Below are 19,786 nucleotides of genomic sequence, written 5' to 3' on the forward strand. Positions count from 1 at the left end.
GACAATTTAAGTTTGAAGGGAGAAAAGCCTCTGTTTAGGCTATTAAGGAAATGTAATTTTGCCAAAAGAAGAACTTTTATTGTATATAAATGTTCATTTTAAATCAGCCTACTTCAGTGTGATGTGTTACCATCATGCTTAACACTAAGAATTTGAATAATTGTAATGTGATGATCAGATGCAGATATCTAAATCAAAGAATATGGGCGGTTTGCGGGTGGATTATTTATTTTTAACAGTGGATTCGGGCAGATTCGGGTGACTCAAAGTGCACCAGATTAATGAATTTATCTTTAAAATGTACAAAATTTTATTACGGGGGGGCATGCCCCGGACCCCCCTAGAGGTACCAAGCTCCACCCACAAAAATGATGTGGGAAACACATTAGGCTATATGATGATCTACAAAAAAATACACATTTTATTATCTTATTATTAAAATACATTATTAGGATTTTACCACCTCCGCCTCATTTTAAGCCAGGAAAAACACAGCCCCATTTAAAGCCTTGTTCCATGTGCCCCCCTTTTATACTTTGAGCACCTGCCCCTCCAGAGGTCTCTGCACGGCCCTGCACTACTATATAATAATAATTATAATATTAATCCCATATATTGTAAAACAAATGCACTGAAATATAAAGGATGGTCATTAAAGCGTTAATGTTTGCACTTAGGTTTTATTACGCATTTAGGAGAGTATTGCAAGAAGCTGCTTACATTAACCTTACTTTCGAAAAATAAATAAATACAATCATGATTTTTCATGAAAAATTATGTTAGAATTGTAGGCCTAAAATACCTTGGTATCAACTTGTTTTCATCAATGGTAATACAATTACAATTAATTTGTGTTCATAATCAGTAAAAAAAAAAACCTTCTAACAAGATTAAACACATATGAACAATTAAATTATTATTGTATTATTAATTATTTTTATCTTGAAACTACCCAAGCAGCGTTTCGTGCTCAGATGTGACGGTGGAATGAATACATTACCAAAATGTGATTGCAGAATATATTTAAATTATCCATCAAATTGTCATTTTCTCCTTACTGTCTTGCGAGTTAACAATAATGATTGACCAGTAAATTACTCGATGAACAAGAAAACATTTTGGCATTAGGCATTGGAATTAGTTAATGCCTAAAAATTTAAAAGTTTTACCTTATAAATGGAATATAGTTTAATTAATTTTAAAATTCGTCGCCAGAGTAAATGGGAACATGATTTATTGAAAATATAAAATAAGTCAATAATTTTTAATGGCTTGTCAACTTTCCATTCCTCCGCTGCGTGATTCTAGGCACCGGAGGTTTGTTGTCAGCGCGAAACGCATTTTTGAGCACGTGAATGCTGATTCGTGTCAGCGCTTGAGCGCTGGTCTATGACTGGAAAAATAATAGAGTCGTTGCAAAAGTAACGATAGGCAACATGTCGCTTTAAACTGGAAGATTTTAGAATGTTAGGCATTCTAAACTTTTGAATAAGAAATAATATCAAGTCGTCAAAATACAACTCGTCAAAACTCCGCGAATCACAACAAGCGCGCGCGGTGAGAACACTCACAGCAAACATGTACACAAACTTGACTGCACATCATATTTTTGACATTATTGATACTGCTTTCAATCGTAATGCAATAGAAATGAACACAAAAAACCTGCCTAGTGCCTACCTACAACACTGCGGTCAGGAGTACAGCGGCTGCGGACGAATGTTTTTTGGGTTTTTTTGTTGTTTTTTTGAGCGCTGCTGACGTATTCTTTTACACACAATATGATATCACACTCTGCGCATATGTTTTACAACATAATTTAACAAAAACATAGTCCTAACCATTTTTTAAATAGCCCACTTAAAGTGTTTATTACAACTAAATTACTAAATGTGCCATCTCTGAACCAATCAGCCTTTCCAAACCTATCAAACGCTGACAACGTTCTTCCTTTAGTTGGGCTCATCTCTTTGAAGCTTGCATGGCCATAAAGTTCTTAGCTAGGGGTTTTCGTTGGTTAGCGGAGACTGGCTGGAGCTCCGCTGGAGCTTTTTATGGCTCTGGATTGCTGATTTGGGGTCTGGAATGTTGAGTTCTGTGTGGAATTATGTTTAAACAAATCACCTGGAAGATTCATTTGTGTTTGATTCGCACTCAATCCTACAGTGAGGCGAGCTTAGATCCGGTTAGATCTGTATAACAAATACTTGATCTTAGAAAAGGCTAGCACGCTGTATAGATGGCTTGGAGATTCAGTGTTTGCGCTCAGAGCGCGTTTCCTCTCAGTTCATTCGAAAAGGTTTTTATTATCAACGAAAGCTCACAGAAACGTGAAAATGGTCTCATTTGAAAGATAACATCCTAAGCTAAAAGGTGATATAGATTGTGGCTGTTTGTGGCTGACTGAAGCCATAATTGGAGCTGGAATGTGATACTTTTCACTGTTATCTCAGTTTGATCCTATTTCGCGATTCTTTTGAAGATCATTCGATCTATGATTTTCTCACAATGTAATAAACTACACCGGCAAATTCCTTAGAATGAGAGCTTTCTTGTGATATATGACTTGACTGTTTTTTGAAATATATAAAAAATAAATATTCGTAGAAATATTTCTTCACAATCATAAAGCGGAAATTTTGGTCTGGGACCAATGCATATTTAAGCTAATATTTATAATATGTATCATAAAAACAAAAGTGATGGTATTCTTTGTAAAGTTCAGATTCTAAGCTTTCAAATGATACCATGAATTGGGTGATACCATAGGGAAGCCTATAAAAAGAACACAAACATTATAACAAAGATTTTCACACCCGATACCGTGGATTTTATGGGGTTAATAACTCGCATTACTTAAATTTATTTGAGAAACATAAGCCAATCAGGCTTTTTCCCCTATTTTTTTTTTTTTTTTTCTAGTTGTGTGTTAACAGTTGTTCTAACTTATTGTACTTTACTTATTGTCTTAACCTAAACCTAATTGAAAAAATCTAATAATTTGTACTATTAAAATAAAATAAAAGTAATTATGAATGTTGAATTGTCAATACAACTGAAAAATTTGAGAGAACATCACATAAGCTGATTTCATAAATTGATGTAAATTTTCCTAAAATGTTTTAGTTTGAACTCATCATTAGCTGTTTCGACTTCCTGTTTCGAATGCGCATGCGTCGCGTCTGAACGCGTTGTTGTCTTTGGAGCTCCATCGATTGATTTATAATTCTTGATTTCTCTTTAAACTCACTTACAACGAACATTTTCTATTTTTCCTCACCTCATAGTTACAACGCGGACTGTTGAGCAGACGCGTCTCAAGCCTATTAGTGATCCAACGTCGGATACTCTTATAGGTTACTCCTGTGGATCACGGCTGAACGCGTCTTCTCCACACTCACTTACAAACAAACATTTTTTTCGCCTATCGTGCGTCTACTCTACACCTGTACCACTAAAAAGACGGATTATATCCAAGACTTCAGTCATAAATTAGTATTAATATTGATAGCATCACTGGTAGCGTCGTTGCTAACTTAACTTACTGTCCATCTGTTAAAATGGCGAATATATCAGATGTAAGTAGTCTACCTTTTGGTGCAGGTGAGGACACATTTGAGCTACACGCGTTGCAGTCTGAGCTGGAAGCTGTTGAGAAACAGATCCACGACCTTTTAGTGAGAAAAGCCGAGCTGATAGACCGGCGGTTAGCTCTTGAAACATCACGCGCCGATGCACACAAATCAGTGATCAACGTTACTAACCCGCTGACTCCGACCTCGTCTACTCCGTGCGTTACTCAGCATCGGTCACGAGCGTCGAGGCCGCGATCAGCCATGGTCTCGTTTACACCGGCTCCAACATGCCACCACGAAGCCTGGATATTTCCGCAGCGGAAGACGCGAGTCAGGTCTAGACCAAGAAAACTCTCTCCGACCCTCCCGGTTTTCGAGATATCCACACAAAACCGCTTCTCCCCTCTTCGCGAAACAGAACGCGATGCTGTGATCATCGGTGATTCCATCGTTCGACACGTACAAGCTACGTTAAATAAAAGTAAGGTGCATAGTCACTGCTTTCCTGGTGCTCGTGTTTCTGAAATCGCTGCTCACGTTCCCGAGATTCTGAACGAGCGCGTCGGAACTGTGGTCCTGCACGCGGGAGGGGCCGACATCAGGCTGCGACAGACAGAGGTTCTGAAGAAAGACTTCAGGAATCTGATCGATACGGTACGCAGCACATCGCCTGATATAACGATCATTGTGTCAGGACCGCTTCCCACGTACCGACTAGGTCATGAAAAGTTTAGTAGATTATTCGCGCTAAATGAATGGTTAATGTCATGGTGCAATGAGCAGAAACTGCTCTTTGTAAATAATTGGAATCTGTTTTGGGAGCGTCCTAAGCTTTACCGTGCCGATGGCTTACACCCAAGCAGATTCGGATCGGATCTTCTGTCAGATAACATCTCCAAAATGTTAAATACCTTTTGACTAGTAACCAAAAGTTCAAATCATAGTCTCTGCTGCACCAAATTAACTGATATAAATAGTGTAGAACATTGCATAGAAACTGTGTCTATTCCTCGTTTAGTGAGATCAAATAATAAATCTACTGCAGGATCTAGAAAAAATCTAATTGTTATTAAACCAGAAAATGTTGCTATTAGTAAACAAAAACAATTTCTAAAGCTAGGTCTTCTAAACATTAGATCACTCACACCTAAGGCAGTTATTGTAAATGAAATAGTCACGGATAATAGCTTCGATGTCCTTTGCCTTACTGAAACTTGGCTTAAACCTAATGATTATTTCGGTCTAAATGAGTCTACTCCATCAGGATACTCCTATAAGCACGAACCCCGTCTGATTGGTCGTGGCGGCGGTGTTGCAGCGGTCTATAGAGATATTCTCAATGTTACTCAGAAAACGGGTTATAAGTTTATTTCGTTTGAAATACTTGTACTAAATGTTACGCTCTTAGATGTTAGAAAAAAATCCATATTATCTCTAGCCTTGGCTACCGTATATAGACCGCCTGGGCCTTACGCTGATTTCCTAAAAGAGTTTGCAGATTTTCTCTCAGATCTATTGGTCAATGTAGATAAAGCATTAATTGTTGGAGATTTTAACATACACGTAGATAATCCAAATGATGCGTTAGGGGCTGCGTTTATAGATTTATTAAATTCCTTTGGGGTCAAACAAAACGTCACCGGACCAACTCATCGTCTTAATCACACACTCGATTTAATTATATCATATGGAACCGATCCAACCGATATAGATATCATTCCACAAAGTGATGATGTCACTGACCATTACTTGGTAACTTGCATATTACGTACTGCTGTAATATGTCATGTGGCGCCGCGTTTTCGACCAGGCAGAACAATCCTTCCATCCACCATAGATAATTTCTCGAGTTGCTTGTCTGATCTGTCTCAGCTGCTGCCTGAACCCAAACAAACAGATGAACTAGAAGAACTAACTAGCACTATGAGCACCATTCTCTCTAGAACATTGGATGTTGTTGCACCCATTAGATTAAAAAAGGTCACAGAGAAAATTAAAGCACCATGGTACAATAATACTACGCATGTTCTAAAGAGAGAAACCCGTAATTTAGAGCGTAAATGGAAACAAACTAATTTAGAGGTCTTTAGAATCGCGTGGAAAGACAGTATGTCACGTTATAAAAAGGCCCTAAAAGCGGCCAGGGCTGAGCATCTCCGCAAACTAATAGAAAACAACCAAAACAATCCTAGGTTTTTATTTAACACCGTGGCTAGACTAACAAATAAACAGACGTCACCCGAACAAAATATCCCGTTACAGTTTAGTAGTAATGATTTCATGAACTTCTTCACTGAGAAAATAGAAAACATCAGAACCACAATTGTAAACGTTCAATCCTCAATCGCACCTTATAATTCAGCCTCAATTTTCCCCCCGCAAGAACAATTACAGTGCTTTACAACTATAGAACAAAAAGAGTTAAATAAACTTATCACTTCATCTAAAACAACAACATGTTTATTAGATCCTATACCAACTAAACTACTGAAAGAAGTGTTACCTGTAGTAGAAGAGCCTCTCCTCAATATTATTAACTCGTCTTTATCTTTAGGTCATGTTCCAAGAACATTTAAACTGGCAGTGATAAAACCTCTCATTAAGAAACCACAATTAGACCCGCATAATCTAGCAAATTATAGACCCATTTCAAATCTACCTTTTATGTCTAAAATACTAGAAAAAGTTGTGTCCGCTCAACTGGGCTCTTTCTTGCAAGAAAATGATATCTATGAAAAGTTTCAGTCAGGATTCAGGCCGCATCATAGCACTGAAACTGCGCTCGTTAAAATCACAAATGATTTACTTTTAGCTTCTGACCAAGGCTGTTTCTCAATACTAGTTTTACTTGATCTAAGTGCTGCGTTCGATACTATAGATCATACAATACTCTTAGATCGACTACAAAATTATACTGGTGTTCAAGGACAAGCATTAAGCTGGTTTAGATCATACTTATCAGACCGCTACCATTTTGTCTATTTAAATGGAGAAAAATCGATCATAATTCCAGTAAACTATGGAGTGCCGCAGGGATCTGTGTTGGGCCCTCTATTATTCTCAATATATATGCTGCCACTTGGAAATATTATAAGGAAACATGGAATTAGTTTCCATTGTTATGCTGATGACACTCAAATATATATTTCATCACGGCCGGATGAAAACGCTAAATTATCCAAATTGACAGAGTGTGTTAAAGATATAAAAGATTGGATGACGCGTAATTTTCTATTATTAAATCCAGACAAGACAGAGGTAATACTTATCGGTTCAAAAAACCGCCCACAGAACCTCTCACAATACAACTTTGACATCGTAGGATGTCCTGTTACTTTATCCTCTACAGTAAAAGACCTGGGTGTTATACTCGATTGTAACCTGTCTTTTGAAAATCATATTTCGTATGTTACAAAAACAGCCTTTTTCCACCTTAGAAACATTGCTAAGCTACGTAATATGCTATCAGTTTCTGATGCAGAAAAGTTAGTTCATGCATTCATGACCTCGAGACTAGATTACTGTAATGCTTTATTAGCCGGTTGTCCTGCATCCTCAATAAACAAGCTACAGTTAGTCCAAAATGCAGCCGCTAGAGTTCTTACTAGATCAAGAAAATATGATCATATAACACCGATTTTATCATCACTACATTGGTTACCTATAAAGTTCCGTATTAATTACAAGGTATTGCTACTGACTTATAAAGCCCTAAACGGCTTAGCTCCAGTCTATTTAACGGATCTTCTATCACCCTATAATCCATCGCGCTCTTTAAGATCAATAAATTCAAGGCTTTTGGTCATACCTAGGATATCCAGATCCACCAAAGGAGGGAGAGCATTTTCACATTTGGCTCCAAAACTCTGGAATAGCCTTCCTGATACTGTTCGTTGCTCGGACTCACTCTCCCAGTTTAAAACTAGATTAAAGACGCATCTTTTCAGCCAGGCATTCATATAATATTGTTAATCTCACAGTTTCAAACTACAATCCGGCCTCTAGTTCATAAATGCCAGAGGAGAACTGGCCCCCGACTGAGCCTGGGTTCTCCCAAGGTTTTTTTTTTCTCCATTAGGTCACCTGATGGAGTTTTAGGACACCATTAGGCCGCTTGATGGAGTTTTTTCGGTTCCTTGCCACTGTTGCCTTTGGCTTGCTCAGTTGGGGATATTTTGGGGATATTTAATTTTATTCTATCAATCAATAAATTCCACTAGAAACAAACTTTGTTGTATTATTTTATTTTAATACTGTGAAGCTGCTTTGATACAATCTGTATTGTGAAAAGCGCTATACAAATATACTTGATTTGATTTGATTTGATCATTATGGTGATCAGTGCTCACTTTGGTTGGGCACTTGGAACTTTATATTGTTGTAATTCTCTTTCTGTTGATGCAGTAATTCAACAAGAAATCACAGTTATTTGGTTTCAAAGGAAGGGAAGTAATACATAAGAGTGTGTGATGACAAAGGTATTAACTTATATAATACACAGGTTTAATTATTGAATCTTAAATTAAACTGTCAGGGATTGGTTGAACGAAGATAGGAGAAGTTCAGTGTCCAAACGATTTGTTTAAGAGAAGAAAACAAAGCACTGGAGCACCAGATAGCATATTAAAACCATATAGCAACATTAAAAACATTCATACAGCTCAAACTGTGGGATATAAATACAGACTGAAGAATGAGCTGGAGAAAGTCGATCACTGAACACAATAGAAACCATAGAGAACACAAGAACACTGCAAGGGTAAACACAAATACTGACAAAAACTGTGGCCTTGATTTTCTATTTTAACTGTATTTCATAAATATGAATTGAATTCATTTGTATATAGGCAATCAATTATTTTAAATAAAGCAAATTATGAATTCTTTTAAACAATGACATGCTGACAGGACCGTTAGTGTTGCTGTGTCAGTAAATGAGTTGATGATGACAAACTAATCGAGGAGGAAGAGATTAAATTATCATGTCGCACAACCTATGATCAACTTGTTGCTCAGTTAACTCATACAAAAAACTTATATGATTGGCCTGAGACTTTTATCAGTACAAAGTCTATTTGTCTGGATTTAATTGATATTATCTAATTAAAGTGATGTTCATTCTGTTTATTTATTCTGAAAAGTTTTATGTATGTACTAAAATTTAGGATAAACAAAGTGATGAATCACTAGATAAATGCTGACTTGTATTGATTGTCTCTTGATGAAATCTCAGTCCATTTACATTTTTACTGTTGTTGTTGTTGTTGTTTTGACGCAGTTCGCAACAGATTCACAACATTGTCTTTCTACATATTGTTTCTGATGGTTTTTGTATTTTTATATGATTTTGTGTATCTTTGGTTTATATTTTTGGTGAATTGTTGTCTGTATTTAAAGTGATCTTCAGCTTTGTAATATTCTATATGAGGAATATTTATTCAATAAAACAAAATAAAAAATGACTCATCTGTGTGTCCTTGTTGTACGGTAACCACAAAGTCAAAAATATGGTGGAGTTCATGTGGAACAAAGTTGCATTTTGGTGGCAGTGAAAACACTGTATTAAAAATGATCAAATGGATATTTTGTTTTCAGAACCACCAGCCTTTACCAGACTAACAAACTCATCAGGATGTCAACATGAACATAAACTGCAACTGCAGAAAACCATTTAGCCAACATTTCTGCCAGTGTTTGATTTTTTTTAAATGATCAAATTCACCAGTCAGTGTGACACATCGTCTTAATTAAAGCCAACAAACTTCCTGATAACAAGCTGTAGTGGGTTGAGTCTGTGAATTTATAAGCTCGACACAATCTGAGTTCACAGTGTTTCCGGGTCGAGAATGCTGTGCGCGACTGGCTGACGCTTCATACCTGGATGTGTTTTGCTGCACTGTTCAGATTACTGCTCCGTTCGGATGTCTATATCACCATTGGGATTATTGTGCTGTTCGGATTACTCAAATTCTAACTGTTGGTGCTTTGGACTTGACTGTTGTTACGTCCAGAGATGAAATTTTTATTGCGATGGTCCATCAGAAGAGCTGTGTGGTCTTTAAGTGTTTCTCCCCGTGTTTGCTCTTTGGCTCCTCCTACTCAATCCATCTGTGGATGATTTCCCTCAGCTGCACCTGCTTATCAGTCCAGAGCGAGACACAGAAGAGCTTGAGAAACAGAGTTTGAGAAACATTTCTCAAGAGCGCTGTCTGTGTCCTGTTTTTGCAGTCTAATATCGTGTTGTTGAATATGAGAACTGTTTAACTTTCCACTCTGTGGTATTGTATTATAACTTTTCTGCGGTTAAATCTACACAAGCCGGATGGATATAAGTACTTATCTAGCCCCCAGGTGCTCTTCGTTTCAGAGTCATACTTGTTATCTTCCCGGTCAAAAGTCTTCGGAGGCCTAAAAATTAAACTTTCTCCATCCCAGTAAAACCAATGCAATTTATTTTTGTTCAATAATATTTTTTTCTTTTTAATTTTGTATTTTGAGAGAAAATGTTACTTATTAATATTTATGCAATATTTATAGTCCATTTTTGCCATTGAAATGAATACTAATTTTTTTCTTCTAATTTTTAAAAATATTTCTTCAATTATTGCAGTATTTCTGATTAATATAGAGACTAGGGGCCCTATTTTAACGATCTGAAACGCAAGTGTCAAAGCGCAAAGCGCAAGTAACTTTGTGGGCGGGTCTTGGCGCTGTTGCTATTTTCCCAGCGGGATAAATTAGTCTTGCGCCAGGCGCAAATCTAAAATGGGTTGGTCTGAAGTAGCTTCATTATTCATAGGGTGTGGTTTGGGCGTAACGTGAAATAAACCAATCAGAGCGACATCTCACATTCCCTTTAAGAGCAGGCGCGCTTGTTCCATGGCGGATTGCTATTATAACGGCTGATTTGCCAGACGCGCGCCAGGAGCTGTTCACAGCCAAGGAGAGCAACGCTCTCGTCAGGGACGTTGGGGATGGAGAAACCCACCCAAATTAACTTCGGTTAAAAAGGTGTATGATAATTTGGGTAAATGTGTAAGCTAGATGTATGCTTTTATAATAAATTGTCTATCTATCTATCTATCTATCTATCTATCTATCTATCTATCTATCATAATAATGTATGATTTGCAAAAATGAAAACTGCTGCTTCTGTGTAGATGAGAGAATCAAAGTGTATGCGCGTTGTGCACACGCTACATTGGTTATGGCCAAGCATGCGCCCTTAAATTAGCATATGAATAACATGCACAACGCGCCACTGACTTTAAACTATTTTTTCCTGGTTAGTGGCGCAATTGTTTTCTAAACCTGCAAAATAGCATGAAGGAACGTTTGCGCCGGAACACGCCTCCTTTTTTGCGCTGAACCGCCCAGGGAGCGCAAGTTCATTCCCTAGTTTAGCGACGTGCTTCTGTGGAGGGAAAAGCGCGCTTTGCGCGGGTGCAAAATAGGAATGATACATGCGTCAGTGTACAAAGTCAATTGCGCTGGGTGCAAGATAGGGCCCTTGGTCTTTTAAATCCTTTTTTTTTTTAAGTCAGATTAGCGCCATCTGTTGATAAAAAAATTAAACATTACATGTTATTGCATGGGTTTACCACTAGATGCCTGTATAGCTCTCTATGGAGAGGCTTGTGAATTCTCTAGTTGTTTTTGGACCAAATTACTTACTTTTAAGATGTGGATTTGAATGTATTTTTTAGAAATTCTCAAATAAATAACTTTTTGCCAAGGTTTATATATTTTTTTAAATAAATGAAAAAGTGTACATGTTTTTGCATTATTACTACAGTCAAACCTGAATACAGAGAAATCATTTTGTTACAGGTAACATTACAATTCAATAAAAAAAATTTGCAAAAATAAACAGTAATGCTTTATCACAGCTTATTATCATTTATATAATAATAATAATAATAATAATAATATATATATATATATATATTATATATATATATATATATATATATATATATATATATAATTATAATTAATTATGTTATATATATATATATATATATATATATATAAAATTAATTATGTTATGTTTTTGATGTTTTTGACATATGACAGATGTTATACTGAGACTTATCTGCTCTTTTTTTATGTAGATTAAGTAGTTTAGTTCATATAATAATAAACCTCAGTCTCCATATGTTTTATGATGTTATTTGCTATAAATGCGATACGTTGGCTGCTGTAACATTGTGAGATAGTAGTGGCTGTTTGTAGTTGTGGTGGGGCCTATTTGTTTTGTACACATTATTACACTTATTACTGACCAGTTTGACTTAATTTCTGTCATACTTCCACAGAAGTTATTATTGAGAAATAACTGAATTTTAGATGTTGACATTTAATTTAAAATGTTTGGTTTGATTGTTGATTATTTAAGTGTTTGCTTTTGTTGAACTCTTGGCCCTTGACTTTTTAACATCAGTTTATTTCTCTGATGGCTTTGATTGTTTTTTAAGTTACTTCTGTTATCACACACAGACAGATGATGCCATAATCATCATAAAGTCTCTTCATTCACTGATCTCATTCAAAGTTTAATCCTGTATCAAATGTGTTACATTACCACCACTGTGAAACTATAGCAAGAACTCCAACAGCAATCAGTTACTACGAATATTTTTTTATTCTGGATGTAGAATCATACTGTAGTTTCACAGAGATACTATGATCAATATATAATAACATATAATCCAAGATAAGACACAAGGAGGGTGAATGATTTTGACATCACCACAACAGCCAAAACACCTAACAAACTTCCTCTTGGCTTTTTTTTTTTTTTTTTTTGCCATAACAAATGTGTTTTATAAATGAGAAAAACTAATGTTAATTGGTCAAGGGTCAAGAGCCCAACTAAATCAAACACTTTTATTTTTAAGCATTTTTATTTTATTTTAGAACTTCTGCTGAGATCTTTAGAGATTTATTGTCTTTTACTTGCAGTTGATTTCAGACTTTGTGGTTGTAAGTCAGGTGTAGTTGTGTTTCATTTTCTGAGAGTGCAAGCATGATGTTGAACCAACATCACATTGTAACATTGATTCAATGCCACTACCATTGCTGTTTGGTTGAAATTTCAACATTTTTCAACATTAATTGCAGGTGCAAATGTGATGTTGATTCAATGCAATTAACGTTGACACGTTAACATCGATTTAACATTGTTTCGATGGTGGCTTGCTATCTGTGTTTTTAGTGCAAATGTAAATTATGACTAGAAATATTAGTCTAAATATAATTGAAAGACATGTTCTGAGCTCTATGATGCACAATATAGGCACTAAAGGCCTGTTTTAGGGAATAGGTTGCTCCTGATGGCAGGATTTCTTTTAGATGTGTTTTTAAAAGAAAGACTAACTCTGGTTATATCCTCTGCTTATTATAGTGAAGAAATTAGACAAATTAGAACATGTTTCATTGATAAAGTCAAACAACATTAGAAATAAAAATTCACTAGAAAGCAAAACATTGCCTTTTAAAACTGATCTAAAAATACAAACACCTTTTACATATGGCAAGAGACAACACATAATTATGTTTCAGACCTCTGTGGACAAAACGTACAGTGATGTGTGTCCCTGTTGTATGAGTTTTTGTAACTATGACTGCAGGCAGAATCAGCATGAGGATTGGGCTTATACATGATAACGTAGTCTAGTGTTGTATCTGTAACTATGAGTGCAGGCAGAATCAGCATGAGGATTGGGCTGATACATGATAACCTAGTCTAGTGGAAATTCTCCACATTTCTACAGGTCTTCATCACTGTCCTCTTCGACACATGAGAAAGACGACAGCAGATTATTGAAAAAAAGAGAAGATATCTGGACCTGACAACTCGAAATACAGAGAGAAAATTCTTTGTTAAAACGTTGTATGAGAAAAGTGAAGGTAAGACTTTATTATTGAAATTTATATAAATATTAGATGCAGTCATGGGTTAATTAGTATGAAATTATTAGATAATTCATAATATTTATTTATGTTTTAAAAACCTGATCTGTATGAACCGGAAATTGCATTTTAGTATGATACTAATAAAATCACTGTTAAAAAACAAAGTAAAAAAAAACAACAACTATATTTTACAAAGTTCCAATTAGGGCTTAAAATAGATTTAAGTGCATTTAATTGTATATTATATATTTGTATTTTAGAGTTTAATAAATCAATTTCTGATTTAGCGATATTGAGATCTATTCACTGATCAACTGATCAATTCTGAAGCTTCACTAATATTTGACTGTATACAGATTTTTGTTATACAGAAATGAAATGGCATAAGGGGAGTAAAGAGTGACTTAAATGTTGCATTTTTGCATGACCTAACCATTTGCATATATTTGTTAATGTCATGATTCCAGTCTTCTGTTAGCCTTTCTTAAGGACTTTTAAGTGTTCTCTGTTCTCATTGTTTCTGTGTTCATTGTGTCCTATGGCAATGGCTGTGTTTGTTTCCTGTTGCACAGGTGTGTCTTGTTAACTTGTTAAAGGGTTAGTTCACTCAAAAATGAAAATTCTGTCAGTAATTACTCACCCATATGTTGTTCCAACCCCGTAAGACTTTCGTTCATCTTCGGAACACAAAATATAAGATATTTTTGATTAAATCTGAGAGCTGGATCACTCCTTCAAAGGCTGTAATTTAATTCTGCCGGCCCAGAAAAGTTGTTAAAACTTAACAGGGCTTAAATAGGCTCCCCTACCAAAGTTTTAAGACAAATACATTTACAAGAACTGTACAGTAAATATTGTGTGATCTGCACTTCCTGAATGTGTTTCCAGCAGCAGTCGCTCTGATCCGACTCATTCCCCTTCAGTAAAGCTCAACCTTTGTCTGAGACACACCCTTGCAGTTCAATGACAACTTTCCTCATGTATTCCAGTGTGTTGAGCTGCTGGATCTTTAAAATCTGTACGAAGTTCTAGAGATCTGTATTGCCTCCTCATCTGAGCTTTTAACAACTCTCAAAAAGAAGACAAAAGAGAAGATGCAAAAACACAAAACAACTCTCTCTGATCTCAGGAAAAATCTTCAAGATCTAAAAAAGTCATATGAAGAAATTGAAGGTAAGGAAAGACATGTACACAACTCACTGTCATATGATAATGTGTATATATAATTTACTGAAGTTCATGTGATACATCTCCTGCTCCTATATTTGTGTTTAGAGTAAAATTCATCTGTTTACACATGATTAACAAACCAGGGAAAAAGAAGTTCAGCACAAGATTATCGTTCAAGTATAAGGAGTTTAGTTAATACATACAAATATTTGTTTCTTTGGACCGTAACTTGACTTGACATGAGATGACAAGAAATACAGTGAATACAAAGATTTAACGAGGATAGAAAGGAAGCTGTTTAAAGAAAGACACCTACAGGAATTACGTCAGAAAGGCATTGCCAGAACTTGAACCGCTTGAACTACTTCCTAAAAATAGTCCCACCGCTAAAATATTAAATGAGAAAACTTTACTGCTCATTGTTTGTATGGAAACATTTATATTAGCGCTAAAATGAACACACATAAAAGCTGCACTTTTTCTGGAAAGTCTTGGCCATACACATCCACTATAAATGCACTGCTGAAATGTTTTATTGTGTTTACAATATATTTCCCTTTCGATACGGTAAACTTGAACTGCATCAGTGTTTTCTGATGCTTATGGGGAGAACATAGGTTTTCTCAGATTAACGAAGCCTGATTGGTTCACGTCAGTGTAACTTCACAGACAAATGGATTTTCAAAGAGCAAATTTTCTCATCTAAAAGAGCAAATTCAAGCGATGTTTGTTGCAAAATGTCATGCCACAAGTGTGGCTTCCCTGCACCCCTTGGATGAGCACACAGAGGGCATCGCTTGACAAGGACGTGTCCACGCCATGGCTGCTCCCACAGAGAACAGCTGCTCTTACTTCCAGACAGAGGTGGAAAGTCCAGGGGTCAGAAAGTAAAAGTCCTGCCATATATTTATTCCACCCATGAACTCACACAGCAAAAACTCCAGTGTTAAATGAACTCTCCTGGGAGTTTATTTGGCTCCAGACTCAAGAGTGTTAAAGTTAATGAGATAATTTAGTGATTGATTGAGTGATGATTGAGCATTATTGAAGACACCTGATGTTAACAAGCAGAATCACCAAAGGAGAAAATCTCTTTTTTTAAGTTGCCATTATGGTGATCAGTGTTGGCTTTAGTTGGGCTCTTGAACCTTAAACTAATACCGTTAGATTTTGTTTGGCTGTTCTATCAGTGTTATAACTCTCAGATGAACAAAGAGAAAAGCTGATCAGGTCATTTTGGTTGTGTTTCAACATAATCATCTTTTGACTTGAATCACAAAGCTCATTCAGAGAGTTAGGTTTACCTTGCTGATTACAGCAGTCTATGATTCTACAGTATACTCTTATCAATATAATCAGCAGTTTCAAAATAATCCAAAAGATTTCTTTAAAGTTGTCCTGATCAAAACATTTTGAAAAGGTTTTTTTTTTTTTTTTTGGACACACTGACACCAAGAATCAGCCTGTGATTCTCAACAATGGTGACAATAATAAAGCATGTTGCAGTGCATTCTGGGTACCACCAATCAAAACTCATTCATGGCTCCCATCATGCATTGCGGTATGAATAAATTATGATCTGAATTGTCTTACTAATTTCCTTTCCCTAATTGAATATTCTTTTTGTCACCATTGTTGAGATTCATACACTGATTCTTGATGTCTGTGTGCGCCTTAAAGAAGGATTTTTTTTATTTATTTTTTTTTTTTTTTATCTCAGAACAACTTTTAAGAAATCATTTGGATTATAATGACAAATCTGGATATTATTCTGTAGAATCACTGTGATGCTGTTATGACCAATATACATTTAAGTCAGAGATTAGACTCTAAATGAGTTCAGTGATTCAGGTTAAATGATGATTATGTTAAAATATAACCAACACCTGTTCACCTTTTCTCTTTGTTCATCTGACTGTTATAACTCAATTACAACAGCCAAACAAAATCTAAAGTTAAACATTTAAAGGTCAACTGCCCAACTAAATCAAACACCGATATCCATAATGGTAACTAAAATTGTGATTTTTCTCCCTCAGTGATTCTGCTTGTTAACATCAGGTGTCTTCAATAATGCTCAATCATCACTCAATCAATCACTAAATTATCTCATTAACTTTAACACTCTTGAGTCTGGAGCCAAATAAACTCCCAGGAGAGTTCATTTAAAACTGGAGTTTTTGCTGTGTGAGTTCATGGGTGGAATAAATATATGGCAGGACTTTTACTTTCTGACCCCTGGACTTTCCACCTCTGCTTCCAGAGCATGAGTCTCGCCCTGTTGTGCCCAAGGATCACTTTCTTTCAAGAGAGCGATCAATCATGCCTCGCACACTCTCCAAATGATCTTCCCCTCTCAAGCCGAGACGGAAGAAACAGCGGAGCCACCGGGGCTGAGCAACGGAACTGTAGCAAGCTCATGTTTGGCCCAGCACCCGCGTGTGTCGATTCACCCGCGCAGCCCGCACACTGGCTCAGCCCCAGGAAAAGGCAAAACAAGGTGAAGCAGCGCTTCCGCTCAGCTAAGCGCTACCTATTTCCCAGGAATTAGGGACCCCACCCTAGGCTAGAGCTGGATCCTGAGCAGCTCAAGCAGCCCTGATATTTTGGGCATGAAGAGGAGGAGGCTGAGTCCCGCCCAATGCGAGCGTGTGTTCACCTCCCAACCCCCTGTTCAGTTCTGGGCATTGGAGGCACTGTGCTTGGCCGGTACTGGACGTAGACCCCTTTTCTTGTGAGATCCCTCATGTACTTGCATTCCTACAGGAGCTATTGGACAGCGGACGCACCCCGTCCATGCTCAAGGTATATGCACCAACTATCACGGCGTACTATGTTCCTACTGCTGGCAAGTCAGTTGGGAAATACGACCTGGTGGTCAGATTTCTCAGAGCAGGTTTAACCTCCTGGCCCCAACACAGTCTCATAAAAGACCCAAAGCTCTTATAGGACATATTTGAGTCCCTATCGCTCTAGGAGCCTGCCATGGGGCTTTTGGCATCAAGCACCCCTGGATACGGACTTGCAGGACGGCCTTCCGTTCTGCACTAGTAACACAGCGTTTTGCAGTACGTGCCTCATAAGCATCAGAAAACATGGATGCAATGCGAGTGAATCGTATTGTAAGGAAAATTTCCAGTTACTAACGTAACCAGGGAACGATAACGGGAACGAGCATTGTGTAGCTTGCTGTGCTACTGAGCCTACGAGAATCGACGCTGCCGCTCCTCGGTCGAAAAATTCTGACTAAAATGGCTTTTAGAGCTACTCAAATAGGCAGTTGGCCCCGTCCATTTTGACGAGAAGAAAAGTAATTTGTCTGTGCAGGTGCAAAGACATGAACCAATCAGGCTTCAGTATTCTAAGAAAAACGGGAGTTTTCCACATAAGTGTCAGAAAACACTGATGCAATGCTCATTCCCGTCATCTCAGGACACCAAGGTTACAGTACGTTAGTAACCGAAGCGATTTTACACTGAGGATATAAAATATCATGCTTTTCCAGAGCCTGAGAAACAACAGTCATGGGAGATTATTATAGATGAATTGCAAGATATCCTGAAGAAATACTCCTTAGACTTTTCTAAAGAACAAATGAAGGTAAACTAACTACTCATTTAACATTTCTGCTTATGTTGAGTCACGAAATGCATCGAATGTTAGTGCAATGAACTGGTGTGTTTTGTATCCTGTAGATCTTCAATGACCCCATTCATGGTCACATTGCACTGCACCCCCTGCTGGTGAAGATCACAGATACACCTCAGTTTCAGAGACTCCGACACATCAAACAACTTGGAGGAACATATCTGGTGTATTCGGGAGCTTCTCACAATCGCTTTGAACACTCACTTGGGTGAAATATTATTATATTCTGATAATTTTTTTTGGGATTGTTTAAGTAATTATGTTTAGATTAATAATTTGAGAGATTTAAAGTTAATATTTAAATAATTTGACTACATTTAAATGTTTACAGTTCCCTTTCGTGGTCACTACGAGTTACGTCAGTGATGAGGAAATGGGGGTTTCACATAGAAAGCCTACCACCTTCGAGATATAGAAAACGAGCCAATGGCAATGGAAATGCCTTGGGTCTGCAGGTTTTGCATGCGTAACTCCACCCCACCTCGTGGGTATATAAGGAAGTATGCCAGCATAGCGCAGTATGTTTTCGCTTCGGAGCCAAGATCATCTCTTCACTCCACAAGCCATTCCTGAATTTTTTATCCTCTTTCTCAGCACTCTTCGAGACGAGCGACTCTCCGATGTTGGTGTGATGGCGATTTCAGCGAGTTCACATTGCCTGATGATCTGTGCAGTGATCTGCCAGTGAGTGTGTTCTCCCTGTGCGCTTCAACATCCGCGGAGTTTTCCTCTCACAAAAAGAGCTTGTATGAGGCACATCTTTTTAAAGATGCCTCGCCCGTGCACTTCTCGTTGCGGTCGAACAGTTTCTGACTCTGATGGGCACAATTGCTGTCTTGCGTGTTTGGGCATTGATCACGCCAAGGCAGAGTTTGTGGATGAGTCATGTTCTCACTGCGGGAACATGACCACCGCAACATTACAGTCGAGACTCAATGACCTCTCACGAGGTAGAGTCCCCTCATCCACACCCCGATCTACGGTCTCCTTGGGAGGTCATACTTCGGCTGGTGGCCAGGGTGACCTGAGGGTGACGGTGTGGACTAATACGCCGACGATTCGTCCTCGGCCCACATCCCCCTCTCCAGCAACCCATGAGCACTCCGACTGAGCGCGGTGGTCCCTCTCCGAAGCGCCCCGCGTTTCTTTCGGCGCTCCAGAGGAAGATGCTATGTCGAACGCAGCATCACAAGGTGGGCATGAGTCCTCGGGAAGTGAGGATTCGGCTGTGCTGCCGCCCCCGGGTGTGCCAGCATTGCCCGAGTCTGATCCCGAGCTGACGGGCATGCTTTCCCAGGCCGCCGCGAGCATTGGGTTGGAATGGAACCCTCCACCCTGTCCTCAGCGCTCACGGTTGGATGATTGGTTTTTGGGTGCGGCCGCTGGTCAATGCCAACCTGACCCAGGGCTCTTCGATGAGCTGTGTGCCGCCACTGACCTCGCCCTCCGGGCGACGAAAGTTACCTCACGCTCCC

General features: G+C 37.8%; 1 protein-coding gene across 1 annotated transcript in view; it reads left to right on the plus strand.

The window, feature by feature from the left end:
• The window catches only part of LOC311077576 (deoxynucleoside triphosphate triphosphohydrolase SAMHD1-like), a 35,565-nt gene that overhangs the window by 10,979 nt on the left and 4,800 nt on the right, over positions 1 to 19,786 (plus strand). Inside the window, exons 2-5 of the mRNA XM_084106110.1 lie at positions 13,352 to 13,487; positions 14,483 to 14,666; positions 18,169 to 18,263; positions 18,359 to 18,519. Of these exons, the coding sequence (XP_083962236.1) occupies positions 14,588 to 14,666; positions 18,169 to 18,263; positions 18,359 to 18,519 (335 nt within the window). The 5' untranslated portion in view covers positions 13,352 to 13,487; positions 14,483 to 14,587. The remainder of the gene's footprint in view (positions 1 to 13,351; positions 13,488 to 14,482; positions 14,667 to 18,168; positions 18,264 to 18,358; positions 18,520 to 19,786) is intronic.

This window comes from Abramis brama (genome assembly GCF_963993115.1).
Source record: "Abramis brama genome assembly, chromosome: 2".
In the NCBI taxonomy this organism is placed as follows: Eukaryota; Metazoa; Chordata; class Actinopteri; order Cypriniformes; family Leuciscidae; genus Abramis; species Abramis brama.